The 17,918-nt window shown below is 44.9% G+C and overlaps 1 protein-coding gene across 4 annotated transcripts in view; it reads left to right on the forward strand.

The window, feature by feature from the left end:
- Positions 1–17,918, forward strand: part of PLXNA4 (plexin A4) — a 695,664-nt gene that overhangs the window by 107,422 nt on the left and 570,324 nt on the right. The window contains exon 3 of one of the 4 annotated variants that reach the window (XM_063134642.1): positions 3,878–3,896. The exons of the other annotated variants lie outside the window; for them this stretch is intronic. Within the exon in view, the coding sequence (XP_062990712.1) occupies positions 3,878–3,896 (19 nt within the window). The remainder of the gene's footprint in view (positions 1–3,877; positions 3,897–17,918) is intronic. 4 annotated transcript variants of the gene reach the window in all.

Below are 17,918 nucleotides of genomic sequence, written 5' to 3' on the forward strand. Positions count from 1 at the left end.
TTTTAATTTTTGTGAACTGCCCAGAGAGCTTCGGCTGTTGGGCGGTATAAAAATGAAATAAATAAATAAATAAATAAATAATTTTTTCCCCTGATTTTTCAGTGTTCCCCCAATGTGCTGTTGCCTTTTTTGTTGCATTTATCTGCAAGCATGCATAGGCAACTCTTGCAAAGACAAAAATGTCTGATTTGTTTGTCTGAATATTTGTCTGGCTCCTCTCTCTCTCTCTCTCTCTCTCTCTCTCTCTCTCTCTCTCTCTCTCTCATTCCGTCGTTCCCTCCCTCCCTTCTAGCCAATGATATTTATATACTGGTCCTCAAAATTAATTCATTAAGTGGTTTACAATCGCCTTGCTGCACTGCCCTACCGAGGTTCCCCTCAAAAGCAGTGACCAGCTTGGTATTGCACAAAATACCAGCTATCGCTCAACAGACTAGGTTGAATAGCGCACTGTTTGGCACAATAAGGCACAAAAATGGGGTGACTGTTTGGAAAGGAGGACAATTGAATAGAAAAGGGGATTTCAGCAGGTGTCATTTGTAGGCATGCAGCATTTAGTGAAATTCCCTCGTCATCGCAACAGTTAAAGCTTCAGGAGCCTTGCCTTCCTGCAGCTTTAACTGTTGTGATGAGGAGGGAATTTCACCAAGTGCTGCACACCTACAAATGACACCTGCTGAAATCCCCTTTTCAGTACAACTGTTCGAGATACAGGAGCCCTGACCTCCTTTTCATGTGGTCACCTTGCACAATAAGGCAATCAGTGATGGCTGCATCACAACAGTTCAGAAAACTCTTCCCATATTAGGGTGCATAAGCAATTTTTACTCACGTAAAGTAAAACGATCGCTATTCGTTCCGTTGGTAAAATGGCTGCATGCCCGCACATAAAATTTGATATTTTGAAAATGTATCCTCTCTGGTGTGTTGCACTCACTACTGTTTATACTGTTTTATTAATATTTGATCTGCTTTTCTGTTATGCTTTAACCCCCACATGTTGGTTTATTGGCTTTTATTCTTTGATCTTTTATTTTGCTGTTCTTTTTAATTCTTTGAGTGTTCTGTTGCGGAGGTTTTTGGTGTTTATTATTGTTCTTAGCTGCTCAGGGCACGATTCATGGAAAGGCAGGATATAAATATTTTAAATAAACATGCAGCATTTTAAATTTCCACCCCCCTCTCCCATTGCAGCCTTCAGCATGCTGATCCACACAACAACCATTTGAGATCCCTAATACCATATTATTATTATTATTATTATTATTATTATTATTATTATTATTATTATTTTGTATACTGCCCCATAGCCAAGGCTCTCTGGGCGGTTTACATAGGATAAAAACACTTAAAAACAATATACAAAAATTTTAAACTACTAAAACATACAAAAACAAACCCAGGCTCATTACATATTGCTAAATGCCTGGGAGAAGAGGGAAGTCTTGACCTGGCGCCATAAAGATAACAATGTCGGCCCCAGAAGGGCCTCATTGGGGAGATCGTTCCACAGTCTGGGGGCCACCACAGAAAAGGCCCTCTCCCTTGTTGCCGTCCTCCGAGCTTCCCTCGGAGTAGGCACCCGGAGGAGGACTTAGGAGGTTGAGCGCAGTGTACAGGTAGGTTCATGTTGGGAGAGGCATTCTATCAGGTATTGTAGTTGGGAATACTCAGGGTAAGAGCATGTAATTTGCAGCACTTTGGGCAGAAGTGGAGATTAAAGACCAGGTATCGAGGTCCTACCAGCACTTATTCCCCAGGTCCAATCCCCTGCCCAGTAAACACAATGGCAGCATCCACACTTGCGCTTTCATTGGCAGTTTCTTTTGAAAATCCCCCTCATCCAAATTTATCCCTAAATTACCTGGCCTTATTTCCAAATTGGAACCAAAGTATGAAGACATTGATATAGTTTGGCACAGTTTTCAGTTCCTCCCGTTTGTTTGGGTCTTATTTATTTATTTATTTATTTATTTATTTATTACATTTCTATACCGCCCAATAGCCGGAGCTCTCTGGGCGGTCTTCTCTTCTCTCCCCTCACCCTGCATTACACCTGTGCATAACGTTGCACTCACCAGTTCATTTGGTTTGCGTTTTAATGCACACCGCCCTAATTAGGACATCTCGAACCAATGCGGTTATCTTACGGAATCCACACGTCTCTGAATTTTGTGGTGTAATTTTCTGATTTTAAAAATGTATGCAAAAATGCATAAAGTAGAGGAAGGTGCATTCAAGAATACATATGTTAGTGAACATAAGTTACAAAAACTCATTATATGAGGGAATATTGCTTGCAGGAATGCGTATATTGGGCAACCATTTTTTACGAAATGTGTAAAAATCCTCATGCAGACTCTTTAATAATAATAATAATAATCACAAATTGGATAGAATGGATGGAAGACCGGAAAAGTGAGAAACTGAAATGGACAGATTATTATTATTATTATTATTATTATTATTATTATTATTATTTATTTATTTATTTATTTATATAGCACCATCAATGTACATGGTGCTGTACAGAGTAAAACAGTAAATAGCGAGACCCTGCAGCATAGGCTTACATTCTAATAAAACTATAATAAAACAATAAGGAGGGGAAGAGAATGCAAACAGGCACAGGGTAGGGTAAACAGGCACTGGGTACATCCATGTCTAGCTGCATACGTCCATGTCTAGCTGCATCGTGAATGTGTGTGTTTTAACGACACTTTCGTGCAGTCCTGGAAAAGTCCTTGACACAGCAAAAGTCCTTGACACAGCAAACTCATTGTGTAATCACAATCGTACCCGCAATTGCACCAAGATCCTTTCAGTGCATTGTTCATTGTGACATTTGTGCAAGAGTGCTTTTGCACCATTTGATGGAGAGCGGGGAATGGGGGCAGATCCCAAGCCAGGGAAGGAAGTAAAAGCCCAGGCAAACTGTGCACACTCCAATTCTGGAATTAGTGTTAGAAATTCTCCTACCAAAGTTCAGCTGGACTTCCATAGGAGTGGAACGTAAAAGCAGAGCAGACCCATGCGATGATAAAGGAAGAGCTGGAGATATGGAGAAGCAGTACCTGTTGCTCTCACCCACCCCTCATTTAACTCTCATGCCGCACTTAAAGGCACAGAGTCCCTCTCCGTGGAAAAATTGGCCATGACCTGACCCACTTTGCCTCTCAGCCGGCAACATGACCAATTCTCTTTGTCCACAGTGTTTGGAAAGTTATCTCCGCATGGGTGAGCACGGCCCGGGCGCAGTCACTCGCCAGTGCCTGCCGAGAACATTACAGGGGCCCACCTTTGCCCCGTCGTAAATTGCCTCGCCCTTGGAATATTTGGCCCAAGCTGCAACTGTGCCGGGAGAGTGACGGAGAGCCAGAGAGCGAGAGCGAGTGCAGAGCTTTGGATTCAGCGGCCTGTAATTATGTAATTCTCCCTCGTTATCTTTTCTAATTGTTCTCTGCACTGTTTCCTAAAATGATGAGAAACAATGGCAGATGGGGCTGGAGTAGGAGGGAGCAGCAAGCGTGGCAGCCTGCCAGGGCGAAGGCAGCCTTCCCAGAGAAGAGAAGGAGGAGGAGGAGGAGAAGGAGGGCTCCATGGGGAGTGGATGCCAGAAAGCTTGAATCAAAGCAATACCTGACTCATCACCAGCACAGGGAGGGGAGCAGCGGAGGACTCATTCACAACTTCCTTTGACCTCCTCAGGGCGTCATCATTCAAGGAGCTGCATCTCATCCTTCCCCTCCCTCGCCTGCTCCCCAAGGCCTGGCTGTTTTCCTCTTCTCCCGTGCCCCGATGACGCGGATTGAGCCCCCGTGGGGGGTCGTCGCCCCATCGCCAGAGGAGATCTCGGGCCCGTCTCCCTGGCATTGAGTTGTTTGTTTGCTTGCCAAGTGGAGATTGGCTCATTAGTGGTGCTTCCCCCCCTCCCCATGCATTTTTTTTAAAAAAAAGAAGAAGGAGGAGGAGGAAGGTGTCGAGAAGATTGAGAAATTGGCACCAGGAAGAGCGTCTTGTGGGGATGGCTCGTACGGAAATATCAAACAGTGGCAATTGACCAGCCGCGCGGCGAGGCTGAATGGCTGCAGAGTTGGCTGTTGCTGCCTACTCCCCCCCGCTCTCCCCCCCCCCCACGTACACATACACACTCCGGCACCATCTTTCCCTCCAGACGGCTGTTACTGAGCAGCGTCTGGGCTTCTCCTCATGTGCCAGGGCTTGTTGTGGCAACATGTGCCAGTTTGGAGAGGGTTTCGGGAGAAGGCCACGCACCTTGCTGAATAACTCCTCCGCCTCTGATTTCATACACAAGCCAGGCAAACAAAATGGAGGGTCCCGGACAAGAGTGTGAAAAAAGTGCTATCTTAAACCAAAACCAAACCTGAAAGCAAAATAAGTTTGTTTATTTATTTATTACGTTTATATACCACCCCCTAGCCAAAGCTCTCTGGGCGGCTTACAAAAGTTAAAAAACAGTAAACATTAAAAAAGTATAGAAAATTTTAAACCATCTTAAACATAAAAACAACAGTATGAAAACACGAGTATCCATTTAAAAACAGCAGTTCTGGGGTCCGTTAAAAAACACACTTAGCATTGTTAAATGCCATTAAATGCCTGGGAGAAGAGAAAAGTCTTGACCTGGCGCCTAAAAGATAACAGCGTTGGCGCCAGGCGAGCCTCATTGGGGAGATCATTCCACAGTCGGGGGGCCACCACCGAAAAGGCCCTCTCCCTTGTTGCCATCCTCTGAGCTTCCCTCGGAGTAAGCACTCGGAGGAGGACCTTAGACATTGAGCGCAGTGTATGGGTAGGTTCATGTTGGGAGAGGCGTTCCATCAAGAGGCAGCTGGACAACCATCTGTCAGGGATGCTTTAGGGTAGATTCCTGCATTGAGCAGGGGGTTGGACTTGATGGCCTTGTAGGGCCCTTCCAACTCTGCTATTCTATGATTCCAAATACCCACACCACTGTTCTACCATTGGATACCCTGATGGCTGGCCATCTATTGGGGAGAAATGTGTTTGTACTTAATGAAAAAAATACATGAAAAATTATCCACTCTTTTCTGAATTTTGTGATGCAGTTCTCCATTAATATTAATATATATATAAAATGCAGACAGAAACAGGTATATTAGGGGGAAAGTGCATAGAAAAATGTGTATATTAGGGGGAAGAATGTACAAAACCACAATATATTAGGGGAAGGGCTTCCCCCCAAAAATGCATGTGTTAGGAAAATATGTGTACAAATATGCATATATTAGGAGAGAAATGAGTTCCCGAATGCCTAGCTTTTCATGTAGACTTCAACTGCTGGCCATGGGCTGAGAGAAGAGGAGGCCAACAGGTTGGCAGCAGCCGTGGATCTATGAAGGATGCCAACTGAAGCTTCCTCCAGGCAGGACAGCAACCCTTCCAACAGTCCAGGCTGGTAGCCCAATTTGTAGACCAGAGTCATTCTTCTTCTTACACCAAAGCATCCCCTTTACTGAAATCCTTCTCCACTCGATGGTTTCTACTTCAGGCTAACATAACATGGTTTGGGTCCAGGTTACCTGCGGGATCGCCTTCTCCCATACAGTCCGCCCCACACACTCAGGTCCTCTGGGGAGAACTTACTTCAGTCAGCCAAGACTAGGCTGACATCATTTTCCCAGAGGACCTTTTCTTCTGTCGCCCCTGGATTATGGAACGGCCTGCCGGAGATTCGTAATATTAACTCCCTCTGTGATTTTAAGGCAGCTTTGAAACTAGCCTTTTCCGGCAGGCCTACCCAGATTAATGTAAAATCATGAATTTTTTAAAAAATGTTTTGATTCCTGCACTAATGTTGTTCCCCGCCTCGATCCAAAGGGAGAGGCGGGTAAGAAATAATTTATTATTATTATTATTATTATTATTATTATTATTATTATTATTATTATTATTGTTAGTAGTAGTAGTAGTAGTATTAATTATCACCACCACCACATTCCACAGGGCATTTCCCTAATGTTTGCTTCTTCCAAATCTGCATTCCTGTCACAGTGGCTCCTTCTTATTGCTGTCCAGAGCTCTCATTGCAAAGCACTTGCGCAGAGAAGGCGTGCAGAGGGCCAGGAGCAGGCAGAGACGAACCATCCAGCTGGCATCCTGGAACCCTCCGGCCAGGGGTGGGGGATTTTTCAGCCTGGACCGAATTCAATTTCAAAGAAGTCTTTGGGGGGGGGGCACATTCTTTGCGGGACAGTGGAACGGGCTACAAAATGAGGCATGACTCCTTTGCTAGTAGATTTTACTAATACGTCATGCGTCCAAATACATCCATTTTGAGGTGCAATTTTACCCGTGAATACAAGTCATTTTTTGCAAGTCATTTCCTAATAGGAGATTCGTCAACTTAACAGTCTTTTAGCATTTAAGAAAGCTATAAAGACTGATTTCTTCCGGTAGGCCTGTCCAGTGGAATTTTAGGATGCTTTTAGGAAGTTTTAACAATGTATACTATGTTTTAATCAGTTTTTAATGTATTTTATACTTAATGTTGTTTATTTATTTATTTATTTATTTATTACATTTCAATACCACCCAATAGCCGGAGATCTCTGGGCGGTTCACAAAAATTAAAACCATTCCAAGTATAAAACAACAGTATAAAACAACAGCCTCAATCAAAATTGAGAGGCGGGTAAGAAATATGATGATGATGATGATGATGATGATGATGCAATTTTGAACATTGTTTTCATGAATAGATGCATTGCAGAGTGCATTTTCTTCCTAACACATGCATTTCAGGGTAGACATTTTGTTGGAGATCTCCACTGCAAAATTCTGAGAAGTCCAAAATCCGAGGGGTGACCGAGTTTCGGTTCGTAGGTTGGTTTAAGAGCATGAAATTAGGTACGTTCGAATTAAAACGTGAACCGAACACATTTATCTTACTCCTCTGTTCTCTGTGAGTTTCTTCTCCTCCTGCTTTAGTCTGTTCCTGTACTAGATTCTTTGACTTTCTCTTCCTCTGGTTTGCTTTCCAAACATCTCTTCCCTGCCTCTCGTGTTTGGTTTTAATTGTTGCCTCTGGCCAGTCCTCGCTGCCTGTCCTCTGAACCCAAAGCCGCTCTCTCCTTCTTAGATTCCTCCTGGATATCAACTATGTCAGCGCCTGGTAGCTATGTCCGTCACATCATCCACAGGATGAGGAGGGATAAAAACAAGACCCGCAGGAGACAGATGCTAACTCAGTCCATCGGCTGAGCTCCTGTATGGCTCGCAGGACCAGCAGCAACTGATCTTCAGAGAGACAGCAGACAAGGACTGACTCAAAACATTTGGCTCCTGCCACTCTTTCCCATTGATCGGCGGGATCAATGTTGGGGCGCGCACTGCCAAGGCTCCCTTGCAATCCCCAGCTGGAAGGAGATGTTAGCTGCATTCATGTAGGGTGGCATACAGGGCTGGCTGACATTTTGATTGAGCAACACTTCCTAGAATTCTCTACAGTATGCAGGGGTTCCCCCCCCCTCTCTCTGTGTGTGAGAGAGAGGTCCCTGCCCAAGGAGATTGCAATTTAAATTTTGGTGGTGGAATTAGAGCAATGTGACAAGATGGAGAAGAGGCAAAGAATCTCCCACCATTCAGCATCACCGGATAACCTCATGTTCTGGGATTACGTGAGAAAGGGACGAACTGTTGCGCAGTCCGCATTCTCCACACCATGCATAATTTTGTGCCCCTCTATCAGGTCTCCCCTTTGCCTCCTTTTTTCCAAGTTGAACAATCCCAGCTGTTATAACCTTCTCTCATAGGGGAGATGCTCCAGTCCGTTGATCATTTTCATTGCTCTTTTCTGCACTTTTTCCAGCTCTTTTTTTTCGTTATGTTGACCAAAACTGTACACAGTTTTCGAAGTGTGGTTGCACCATAGATTTGTGTAAAGGCAGTATGATACTGGCCGTTTTATTCTCAGTTCCTTTCCTAATAATGCCTAACCTGGAGTTCGCCTTCTTTACAGTGGCCGCACGCTGGGTGGACATTTTCATCGAGGTGTCCACCACAACCCCAAGATCTCTTTCTTGGTCAGTCACCGCTGCTCCACATCGAGAGAAATATCGGAGCAGTGTACAATAAATTCAAAACACAAAATGTTACAATAAAAGCAAATAGATCAATAAAACAGAAATCGGAATGTACTCATCAGTCAGGAAATGCTTGCCTGAAAAGAAAAGACTGATGAAAATGCCAAAGATAAATTAATATAGGTACGTACCTGATCTTAGCTGGAGGAGTGTTCCATAGGGCGGGAGCCACCACACTAAAGGCCCTGGGTGGTTCCCAAGCAGATCTTTGACCCACGTGGAACCTCCAGAAATGCTCGTCAGAAGAACTCAGTAATTGGGCCGAATGATAAGCTAAACATGAGATCATGAGAACAGATGGGTAGCTATAAGGAGCGAGGATTTTTCAGTGACGGCATCAAGGGGTTGGAGCAACTCCCTTATGAGGAAAGATTACAACATCTGGGGACTGTTTAGCGTGTTTGTGCATTAGAAGAGCATTATGGATATATTGGTAAGCGGCAGTTACTGCAGCCAAAACTCTCCCCACAGCTTGAGTTCGATCCCAGTGGAAGCTGGTTCTCAGGCAGCCGGCTCAGGTCAACTCAGCCTTCCATCCTTCCGAGGTCGGTAAAATGAGTACCCAGCTAGCTGGGGGAAAGGTAACCACGACTGGGGAAGGCAACGGCAAACCACCCCACTACAAAGTCTGCCAAGAAAACGTCAGCGAAAGCAGGCGTCCCTCTAGGAGTCAGCAATGACTCAAGTGCTTGCACGAGAGGTTCCTTTCCTTTCCTTTCTAGTCTATAAACACAAATAAATAAAAATAAATACAAATAAAATAAACCATCAGTAATAGATTTATTCACTTTATCTCTCTTGGAAGTGTTGCCCACATTTCCTAGATGGCGAAATGTAGCCTCTTTTCATCTGCCTGCAATTACTTTCTCTGCCCCCCCTCGCCTGCCTGCCAGCCATCCGTCTGTGTGTTTTCCTTTAGTTTTATGATACATTTTTGCAAGTTGCTACTTCTCTCTCTCTCTCTCCATCCCCCCCCCCCCGGCTGTCAAAATGCACGTCAAGGACTCGTTGCTGGGAAGTACACCCTCCTACCCATTCACGTTATTTCCAGGGTGTTTTGCACAGTTGTTTTCCTTCTGTTGTTAGTGTACCCCCTCCTCTCCTTCCCCCGCTTTTCCTATTCTTTCCCGGACGCGAACAAATACATCGCGACTGGCAGAAAATTGGCAGCCTTCAAGGTTCCAGAGGTAGTAATTTCCCCACCCCCCTCCTAAGTAGCTTAATGGAGTCTCTATTTTCATTTTCTTTTTTTGTATTGTTTTGCCAGCCTGCGGTATGGAACGCAAAAAAAGGAAAGGAAAGGAAAAGAGAATGGAATCTGATTCCTTTTGCGTTAGTTTGTCCGGCCGGTTCATCGGAGGCCTTGGCGCTGGATCGGGGTCCTCGCCAGAAATGCTTTTCTTGTGGGTGCCCGTTCTGCGAGCACTGATGGCCACTTCTGGAAATGTGATGAAGTGGTCACGGACACTAATGAAACACGTTGAATTACATGCCGGGCACAGCTTTTAGTGGGGGAAGAATGAGACCCAAACACGCTCGACTGAAGTTTGATTTTGGTTTGACCTTCCTTGGTTTGTTGATTTTGCGCGTCTCGGAAGCCTTTGCTTCGTTTTGCTTCGTTTTGTTTGCTAATGTGCGGATGGTGACCTTCAGCACCACACTACTCTCTGCACCTGGCCAGCAGGCCAAGGACCTGAGGTCTGGAGGTAGTGGTGGCCAGTGTAAGCAGGTCGGTTGGATGGGATACTGGTTTTTATTCTGTTATTACAGACGGTGTTTTAATTCATTTGTTCGATCATTCTTTTAATCACGTTTTATTTAGGACCGTAAGCTGCCTGCAGTGCAAATCAAATACACCAATAAATTAACAATAAGTGAATGAACAAATAACACTTTGCCAAAAAACAACAACACAAAACCGTCCCACAAAAGAGGATTACACAAAAATTGCACATGCACATTCATATGTAGGGATGCTCATTTTGAAATAATGGCTACAGCTGAAGAATTTATTGATTGATTTGATTTGATTTGATTTGATTTGCATCCTGCCTTTCTACCCCCAAAAATGGCATTCCAGGCGTCACTCAAAGAGAAGCACAATACATCTCACCATAGTGGGAGGACTATGGGAGGTAACCTGTGGGCCTGCTTTGCTATCCAGGTGGCAAAGTCAAAGTCTCTGTTCTCCTTTCATGTGGTTCTTTATCATCAATCTGGACTTGGATTGGACAGCCTTTCCAATAAAGCAGCGGTCCCCAACCTTTTTGGCACCAGGGACCGGTTTCGTGGAAGACAATTTTTCCACGGACCGGGTGTGTGTGTTGAGGGGATGGTTTTGGGAAGTCACGGCCACGTCCCCACTCCAGTGTCCTGGCTTCGCTTCGGCTGCCCAGCCGAAGCGAAGCCAGGACGCTGGGGCAGGCGGGCGGCTTCGGAACGGCGTGCCCGGAAGTCGCTCTCCCAGAGTGGCTTCCAGCCAGGCGTGCTGTTCCGAAGCTGCTGCCCCCACTCTAGCATCCTGGCTTCGCTTCGGCTGGGCAGGTGAGATGGCGCCCTGCGCCCAGGTACACTGGGGTGGGTGGGTGAAAGCAGCTCACCTGCGTGGCCTGGTTCCTAACCTGCGTGGCCTGGATCCTCTGTCTGGAGGATCGTGAGATTACTGGCAGGTGTGAATTTATGGAAGCTGGCTTCAAGTGTAGATATTTTTGTTCCGACTTATTATTTTAAAAGGTCTTGTTTCTAGTTCTCATGATTCCGAAGAGAGGAAGGTAGTATTGGCTTTCAAAGATACAGTGGTTATAGCAGCCTCTCCCGTTGCTCTCGAGATGTGTCGGACTGCAACTCTTATCATTCTTGGCCATTTTGGCCATGCTGGCTGGGGGATGATGGGAATTGCAGTCCAACACATTTGGAGGGCAACAGGTTCGGGAAGGCTGGGTTAGAGTGTCAGACTAGGACATGGGAGAGCCAGGTTCGGATCACTGCTTCTTCTTGAGGCTCACTGCATAATAGCCTGCCTGCCTAATCTGCCTCGCAGGGTTGTTGTACTAATAAAATGGGGTGGGGGTGGGGAAAAGCGTGTACGGTGCTTTGGTCTCCTATATGGAAGGGAGGGAGGTAGTAGCATCATGGGCTTCACTCCTCCGTTCCCTTGCTTTGCAGCAACAATTTGTGGAGGAAACGTAAGCATTTCTTCATCGGTCGTGCCCTCCTTCCTTCTGAGAGACTGCCTGGCAAGGTGTGTGCTTGCACAGAGGCCTCTAAGACTCTCAGAAGACATTCTGGCCCTGTTAAGGAATACGCAACAGCCTTGTTGCCTAGACAACACAGCCAGCACCCTCGGTTCTCACTGTGCGCTGTTGCCCACCTTTTTCCACTGTGGCCCTGCCAGTGTAAACTGGTGGGATGGACACAGTCTGGATCTCTCAGGGGCAGCAATGCATCTACACAGCCCCCAAAACGTGCCCCATCCTTGATGTGGTTATTCCCCTACTATAGGAGTTGATCAGAGGGGAAAAGGGGGGGGGAACCAGACACCCCCCAATCTCCACTGCAAATATTGCACACACACCCTACAGAAGATTGCTCTTTTAAGAATATAAGAACTGGTTATAACTGGAACCAGTTCTGGGCTCCACAATTCAAGAAGGATGCAGACAAGCTGGAGCGTGTTCAGAGGAGGTCAACCAGGATGATCAGGGGTCTGGAAACAAAGCCCTATGAAGAGAGACTAAAAGAACTGGGCATGTTTAGCCTGGAGAAGAGAAGATTGAGAGGAGACATGATAGCACTCTTCAAATACTTAAAAGGTTGTCACACAGAGGAGGGCCAGGATCTCTTCTCGATCCTCCCAGAGTGCAGGACACGGAATAACGGGCTCAAGTTAAAGGAAGCCAGTTTCCAGCTGGACATCAGGAAAAACTTCCTGACTGTTAGAGCAGTACGACAATGGAACCAGTTATCTAGGGAGGTCGTGGGCTCTCCCACACAAGAGGCCTTCAAGAGGCAGCTGGACAACCATCTGTCAGGGATGCTTTAGGGTGGATTCCTGCATTGAGCGGGGGGTTGGACTTGATGGCCTTGTAGGCCCCTTCCAACTCTGCTATTCTATGATTCTATGATTCTATGAACATAAGTAGAGCCCTGCTGGATCAGACCAAGGGTCCATCTCATCCAGCACTCTGTTCACACAGGGGCCCACCGGCTGTCGACCCGTAACCTTGGATATTCTCCATTTGCTTGTTTCGGCCTATAAAAGATAACTGGAGCTATAGAGCAATCTATAAGCCTCCTCCTATTAAAATGGCAACTTCCGCTCCGTCTTACTTATGGCTGGACGAAGGGCCATAATATTTCATCAATCGTTTCATTTAAATGAGGAGCTTCAGCGGTTGTGTACGAAGGCCGAACTTCTAAACTCATGTTTGCTTGGCGAACGAATCGCTCACTCACTCACACAAAGAGTGTTAATATCCTTTAACGTGTTAATTTTCTTATCTAGCCCCGTTACATATTTCCGCTTCTCAATTTCACGTTAGATTAGTAGCGTTGACTTGCTTCTTATTTTGTTGCAACAACAATCCATTTCGTAAGCCGGGAACTCTTGCTTCTGTAATCCAGTCGGACCACTTTTACTTCCACCCTAATTTGTTAAGGGTTGAGATTTCACTCTTTCAAACCTCAAGGAAGTTGTTGAAATTCAACGTTGGCCAGATTTGACAAAAAAGCCCTATTTCAGGCATATTTATTTATTTATTTAAAACATTTGTATCCCGCCCTATACCACTAGAATCTCAGGGCGGTGTACAGATAAAATCATACAATATAAAACAATAAATATACACAGCTAAAAACAAATTGAATCATAGAATCATAGAATAGCAGAGTTGGAAGGAGCCTACAAAGCTATCGAGTCCAACCCCCTGCTCAATGCAGGAATCCACCCTAAAGCATCCCTGACAGATGGCCGTCCAGCTGCCTCTTGAAGGCCTCTAGTGTGGGAGAGCCCACAACCTCCCTAGATTCCATTGTCGTACTGCTCTAACAGTCAGGAAGTTTTTCCTGATGTCCAGCTGGAATCTGGCTTCCTGTAACTTTAGCCCGTTATTCCGTGTCCTGCACTCTGGGAGGATCGAGAAGAATCAAGTTAAAACCAGAATATAATTTAAAAAGCAATAAAACAATTTAAAAAGTTAAAACAATGTGCAAACTTGGTGAATTTAACCCTTAAAGGCTTTGTTAAAAAGCCATGCTTTCACTTGGCGCCGGAATCAAATCAGTGTTGGTGCCAGTCAGGCCTCCAAGGGGAGGGCATTCCACAGTCGGGGTGCCACCACAGAGAAAGCCCTCTCCCTTGTCCCACCATAGCGTATGTGTTGTGCTGGTGGGATGCAGAGAAGGGCTCCTCCAAAAGACCTCAAGTCTCGGGTAGGCATATATAAGGAGAGGCGCTCCCTCAAGTATCGAGCTCCCAAGGCATTTAGGGCTTTAAACATCATTACCAACACCTTTATTATTATTATTATTATTATTATTATTATTATTATTATTATTATTATTTATTTATTTATTTATTTATATAGCACCATCAGTGTACATGGTGCTGTACAGAGTAAAACAGTAAATAGCAAGTATTATGACCGGAAATGTATAGGCAGCCTGTGCAATTTCTTTAACATGCAAAGCATGTGTGGTTTATGCTTTGCATGTTGTGCCTTCTTCTGTCTGTATTTCCTCCAAATTTTTTAACTCGGTTCACAGGTCAACCATGATTTGTGTCCACCACTGACCTCCTACCCCATCATCTCCACACTTGTGGGGACTTGGTAGGAGGAAGTTTCTCAGATTGCACTGGGCTCTAGCGCTATTTCTACTTGCTCCAAAGCTTAACCAGGAGAAAGAGGAGTCCGGGGAAACATGATCTCATGTCACCTTGGGCTTTGGAGCAGCAGAAGCTGAGAGCCCTCCCTTGCTTCTTTGCAATTTGCAGAAGACTTGAAGGAAGGAATCGGTGTGTTGGTAGAGCGACAGCCGCACCAGGGATCCAGGGGAGCTTAGCCCTGACCACCAGATTTAAGGAGGTTCAAGCACTGCTGATAATGTTGTGAGAAGGAAAGTGCCTTTGGCTTGATGCCTTCAAATGATCTTTATGTAGCATGGGTAGGGATATTGGAGAAATTTCTGTGAATCCCACCAGCAGATTCTGCTCCAGACCAGCTTTTCCTGAGTTGCACAGATTCTATGGACTTGCAGCTTTTTTTAAAAAAAACAATATTGCTGGAATTTATGCAAATTTAGTTGTTGAAAAGTTCATTTTTTAAGGTTGTTTGCATTTGTGTTGTACCCTGCCTCGATCCAGAGGGAGAGGCGGGTAACTATTATTATTATTATTATTAGAAAAATACTGCCTAAAAATGTGCATAGGTTACAATATGAAAATGCACATTTTGGAGGTGTTTTGTGCATTTTGGGGGCTGATGTGCGAATTTGCGCAAATGCGAATTTATGAAAATTTGGGAAATTGAAAAAAAATCCAATTCTGCCAATGAGTGGACAACTCAATGAAAGGCACCTGACATTCCACGAAATGCAAATGGAACAGATTGTACAAATTCTGTACATTCCTTAGTGCGGGTGATTTGCTCCGGTGTCTCAGTTCCTCTGGCTGCTGTTAATGTTGCTGCTTTGAAGCCAGAGAGGCAGGAGAGCCCAGGCTCTGAGTTCCATGATGCTCCTTCACTTGATACATCACTGTCTTGGGCTTTTGAATAGCACCTTGATGGTATAAATCAATCTAGAAGAGTCGGGACCTTTTGAAGGTGAGCCGCTACCATAGAGAGGGCCATGTCTCACTTACTGTGTAGTTTTAGGGGGTCATCATCAGCTCCATGTTTTTTTGAGGGCCTTTGGGCAAGACATCCTCAATGCCCCCCCTCTTCCCATGAGTCTACCTTCTCACCGGCGTTGTCACCAGCTGCTCCTTCTACTCCACTTTGTCAGGTAGGAAAAACTTCCTGACTGTTAGAGCAGTATGACAATGGAACCAATGACCTAGGGAGGTGGTGGGCTCTCCCACCCTAGAGGCCTTCAAGAGGCAGCTGGACAGCCATCTGTCAGGGATGCTTCAGGGTGGATTCCTGCATTGAGCAGGGGGTTGAACTCAATGGCCATATAGGCCCCTTCCAACTCCACTATTCTATGATTCTATGATCTTCCATTGTTAAAGTTAGAGAGCTTTTGGGGCTAATCTACACCTACAGCCCCTTTGCAATGGTGGAGGAAGATTTATTTATTTATTTATTTATTTATAACATTTGTATCCCGCCCTATATCATTAGGATCTCAGGGCAGTGTACAGATAAAAGCATACAATATAAAACAATAAATATACACAGCTAAAAACAAAATAAACCATGAACCAAGTTAAAACAATATATAATTTAAAAGCAGTAAAAACAATTAAAACAGTTAAAACAATGTGCCATCTTAGGCCTTAGCTAGACCTAAGGTTTCTCCCGGGATCGTCCCGGGGTTGTCCCTGCCTGCTCCCGGGATATCCTGTGTGTCATTTACATGAACAGGGATGACCCCGGGACAATCCTGGGATAAACCTTAGGTCTAGCTAAGGCCTTAGTGAATTTAACCATTAAAGGCTTTGTTAAAAAGCCATGTTTTTACTTGGCGTCGAAATGAAATCAGTTGTGAGGTTTCCGACTTATGGGTTTGTCACTCATGGGACTCACGCAAGGGGAGGTTTCCCGCAAGTAAAGGGAAGCCATTGTCGGAGGACGTGTGTCCCGTGACGGTGGTTCTGTCGCTGTGTAAAGAAGTACTTTCCTTTTATCTGGCCTGAATCTCTATCCATCCAGGTCAAATTATGAGTTTTCACTCACTCCATTAGCAAACACATGACCATGGACATGTTTAGTCTGGAGAAGAGAAGATTGAGGGGAGACATGATAGCACTCTTCAAATACTTGAAAGGTTGCCACACAGAGGAGGGCCAGGATCTCTTCTCGATCCTCCCAGATTGCAGGACACGGAATAATGGACTCAAGTTAAAGGAAGCCAGATTCCAGCTGGACATCAGGAAAAACTTCCTGAATGTAAGAGCAGTACGACAATGGAACGAATGATCTAAGGAGGTTGTGGGCTCTCCCACACTAGAGGCCTTCAAGAGGCAGCTGGACAACCATCTGTCAGGGATGCTTTAGGGTGGATTCCTGCATTGAGCAGGGGGTTGGACTCGATGGCCTTATAGGCTCATTCCAACTCTGCTATTGTATGATTTTACGATGATTTTATGATTCTATGATCTACTTCTCCTCTTTCTCGCCACCATCGTTATCTGAGCCAGAGCAAAAGGTAAGTGAACAACTAGGTTGCAAGGGGGAAGAGGAGGAGCAAAGCCAGGAAACCCTTATCAATTTGCCCCTGCTGAGGTGTGCTCCCTCTGCATAGAATCATCGAATCCTAGAATAGCAGAGTCGGAAGGGGCCTATGAGGCCATCGAGTCCAACCCCCTGCTCAATGCAGGAATCCACCCTAAAGCATCCCTGACAGATGGTTGTCCAGCTGTCTCTTGATGGCCTCTAGTGTGGGAGAGCCCCACACTCTGCAGGGACCCAACCATGCTGACCCTAGACACTGAGCCTAGTGTCAGCAGCTTTTCCTCAGTGCCTATTAACTATCTGAGCCTGGCATAGGGAGGCAACGTGCTTCTGACAATGAGGCACGATATTGCTGAGGGCCTTGACTCCCTCAGCGCTCATTAAAGTTTCCCAACGCTTAATTTGTGCCACGGCTCATCCCTTGGCTGTTTTCACTGAGAATACTGGTTTACATGAAACAACATTATATAGGAATACGATCGTGTTAGGCTTATAACTAGAGATCTACCAGACTGATTTTGCTCTTTTTCATTTTAAACTGAAGCTCAAGCAGTGTAGACGTGCAGAAAATTTTGAAACTTTGAAAAAGTCCAATGCTCAAGCTTTAGGCAGCTCGGAAATGGGAAGAAAGAGGGTTGAGGCAAAGGGGAGGTTGATGCATATGCCCCACACTGTACATATATTATAAGATGTGACACAAGGGTGTGTCTGCTTGTGTAATAATGCTCACTCCTTTGAACTCTTAGAGCACTGGTTCAATGAAAGGACAGGGACAGAATGTTTGGAAATGGCCAGAAGAAAAGTCAGTTGGTCAGAGGAAGAGAAGCTGAGGAGAAATAGCTGGAAGGACACCAGAGGGAGAAGAGAGAGAAAAGTCTTACATAATATGCTTTTGACCTGAAACCTCAAGAAATTATAAACAACCTTTCTAAAAAGAAAATATTTTCCCCCACCCCAGCTGTTTTATATGTAGTACATTTATTTTAAAAGTGTAAAGTTGTTCCAGTTTTAAGGGAAACGGGCAGATGTTTTTATCCATTTATTCTCAGATGACTAGCTGCCGTGGTGACACTGGATTTGCACTAGTAATAAAGAAGAATCCCATAGCCTGCAGATGCAACTTAGGGATGTTTGCATATAGTTGTCTCTTTTTGAATGAGTTCTTTTTCTGACTCTGCCAGGTATGGGCTGGAGAATCAGAACCGGACAAACCCAAAGGCCCATCTTACAAACACTGGGAATGTTATCCTGACCAAACTTCTAAAATTTTGTAGCCACCTTAAGGACTAGAAACATAGTTTTAAAATAAATAAATAAATAAATAAATAAATAAATAAATAAATAAGTAAAAGCAGAGGTTCTCAGGATAATTTTCATCTCGATACCAAATTCTGTACTC

Source organism: Elgaria multicarinata, chromosome 9, assembly GCF_023053635.1.
Source record: "Elgaria multicarinata webbii isolate HBS135686 ecotype San Diego chromosome 9, rElgMul1.1.pri, whole genome shotgun sequence".
NCBI classification, from domain to species: Eukaryota; Metazoa; Chordata; class Lepidosauria; order Squamata; family Anguidae; genus Elgaria; species Elgaria multicarinata.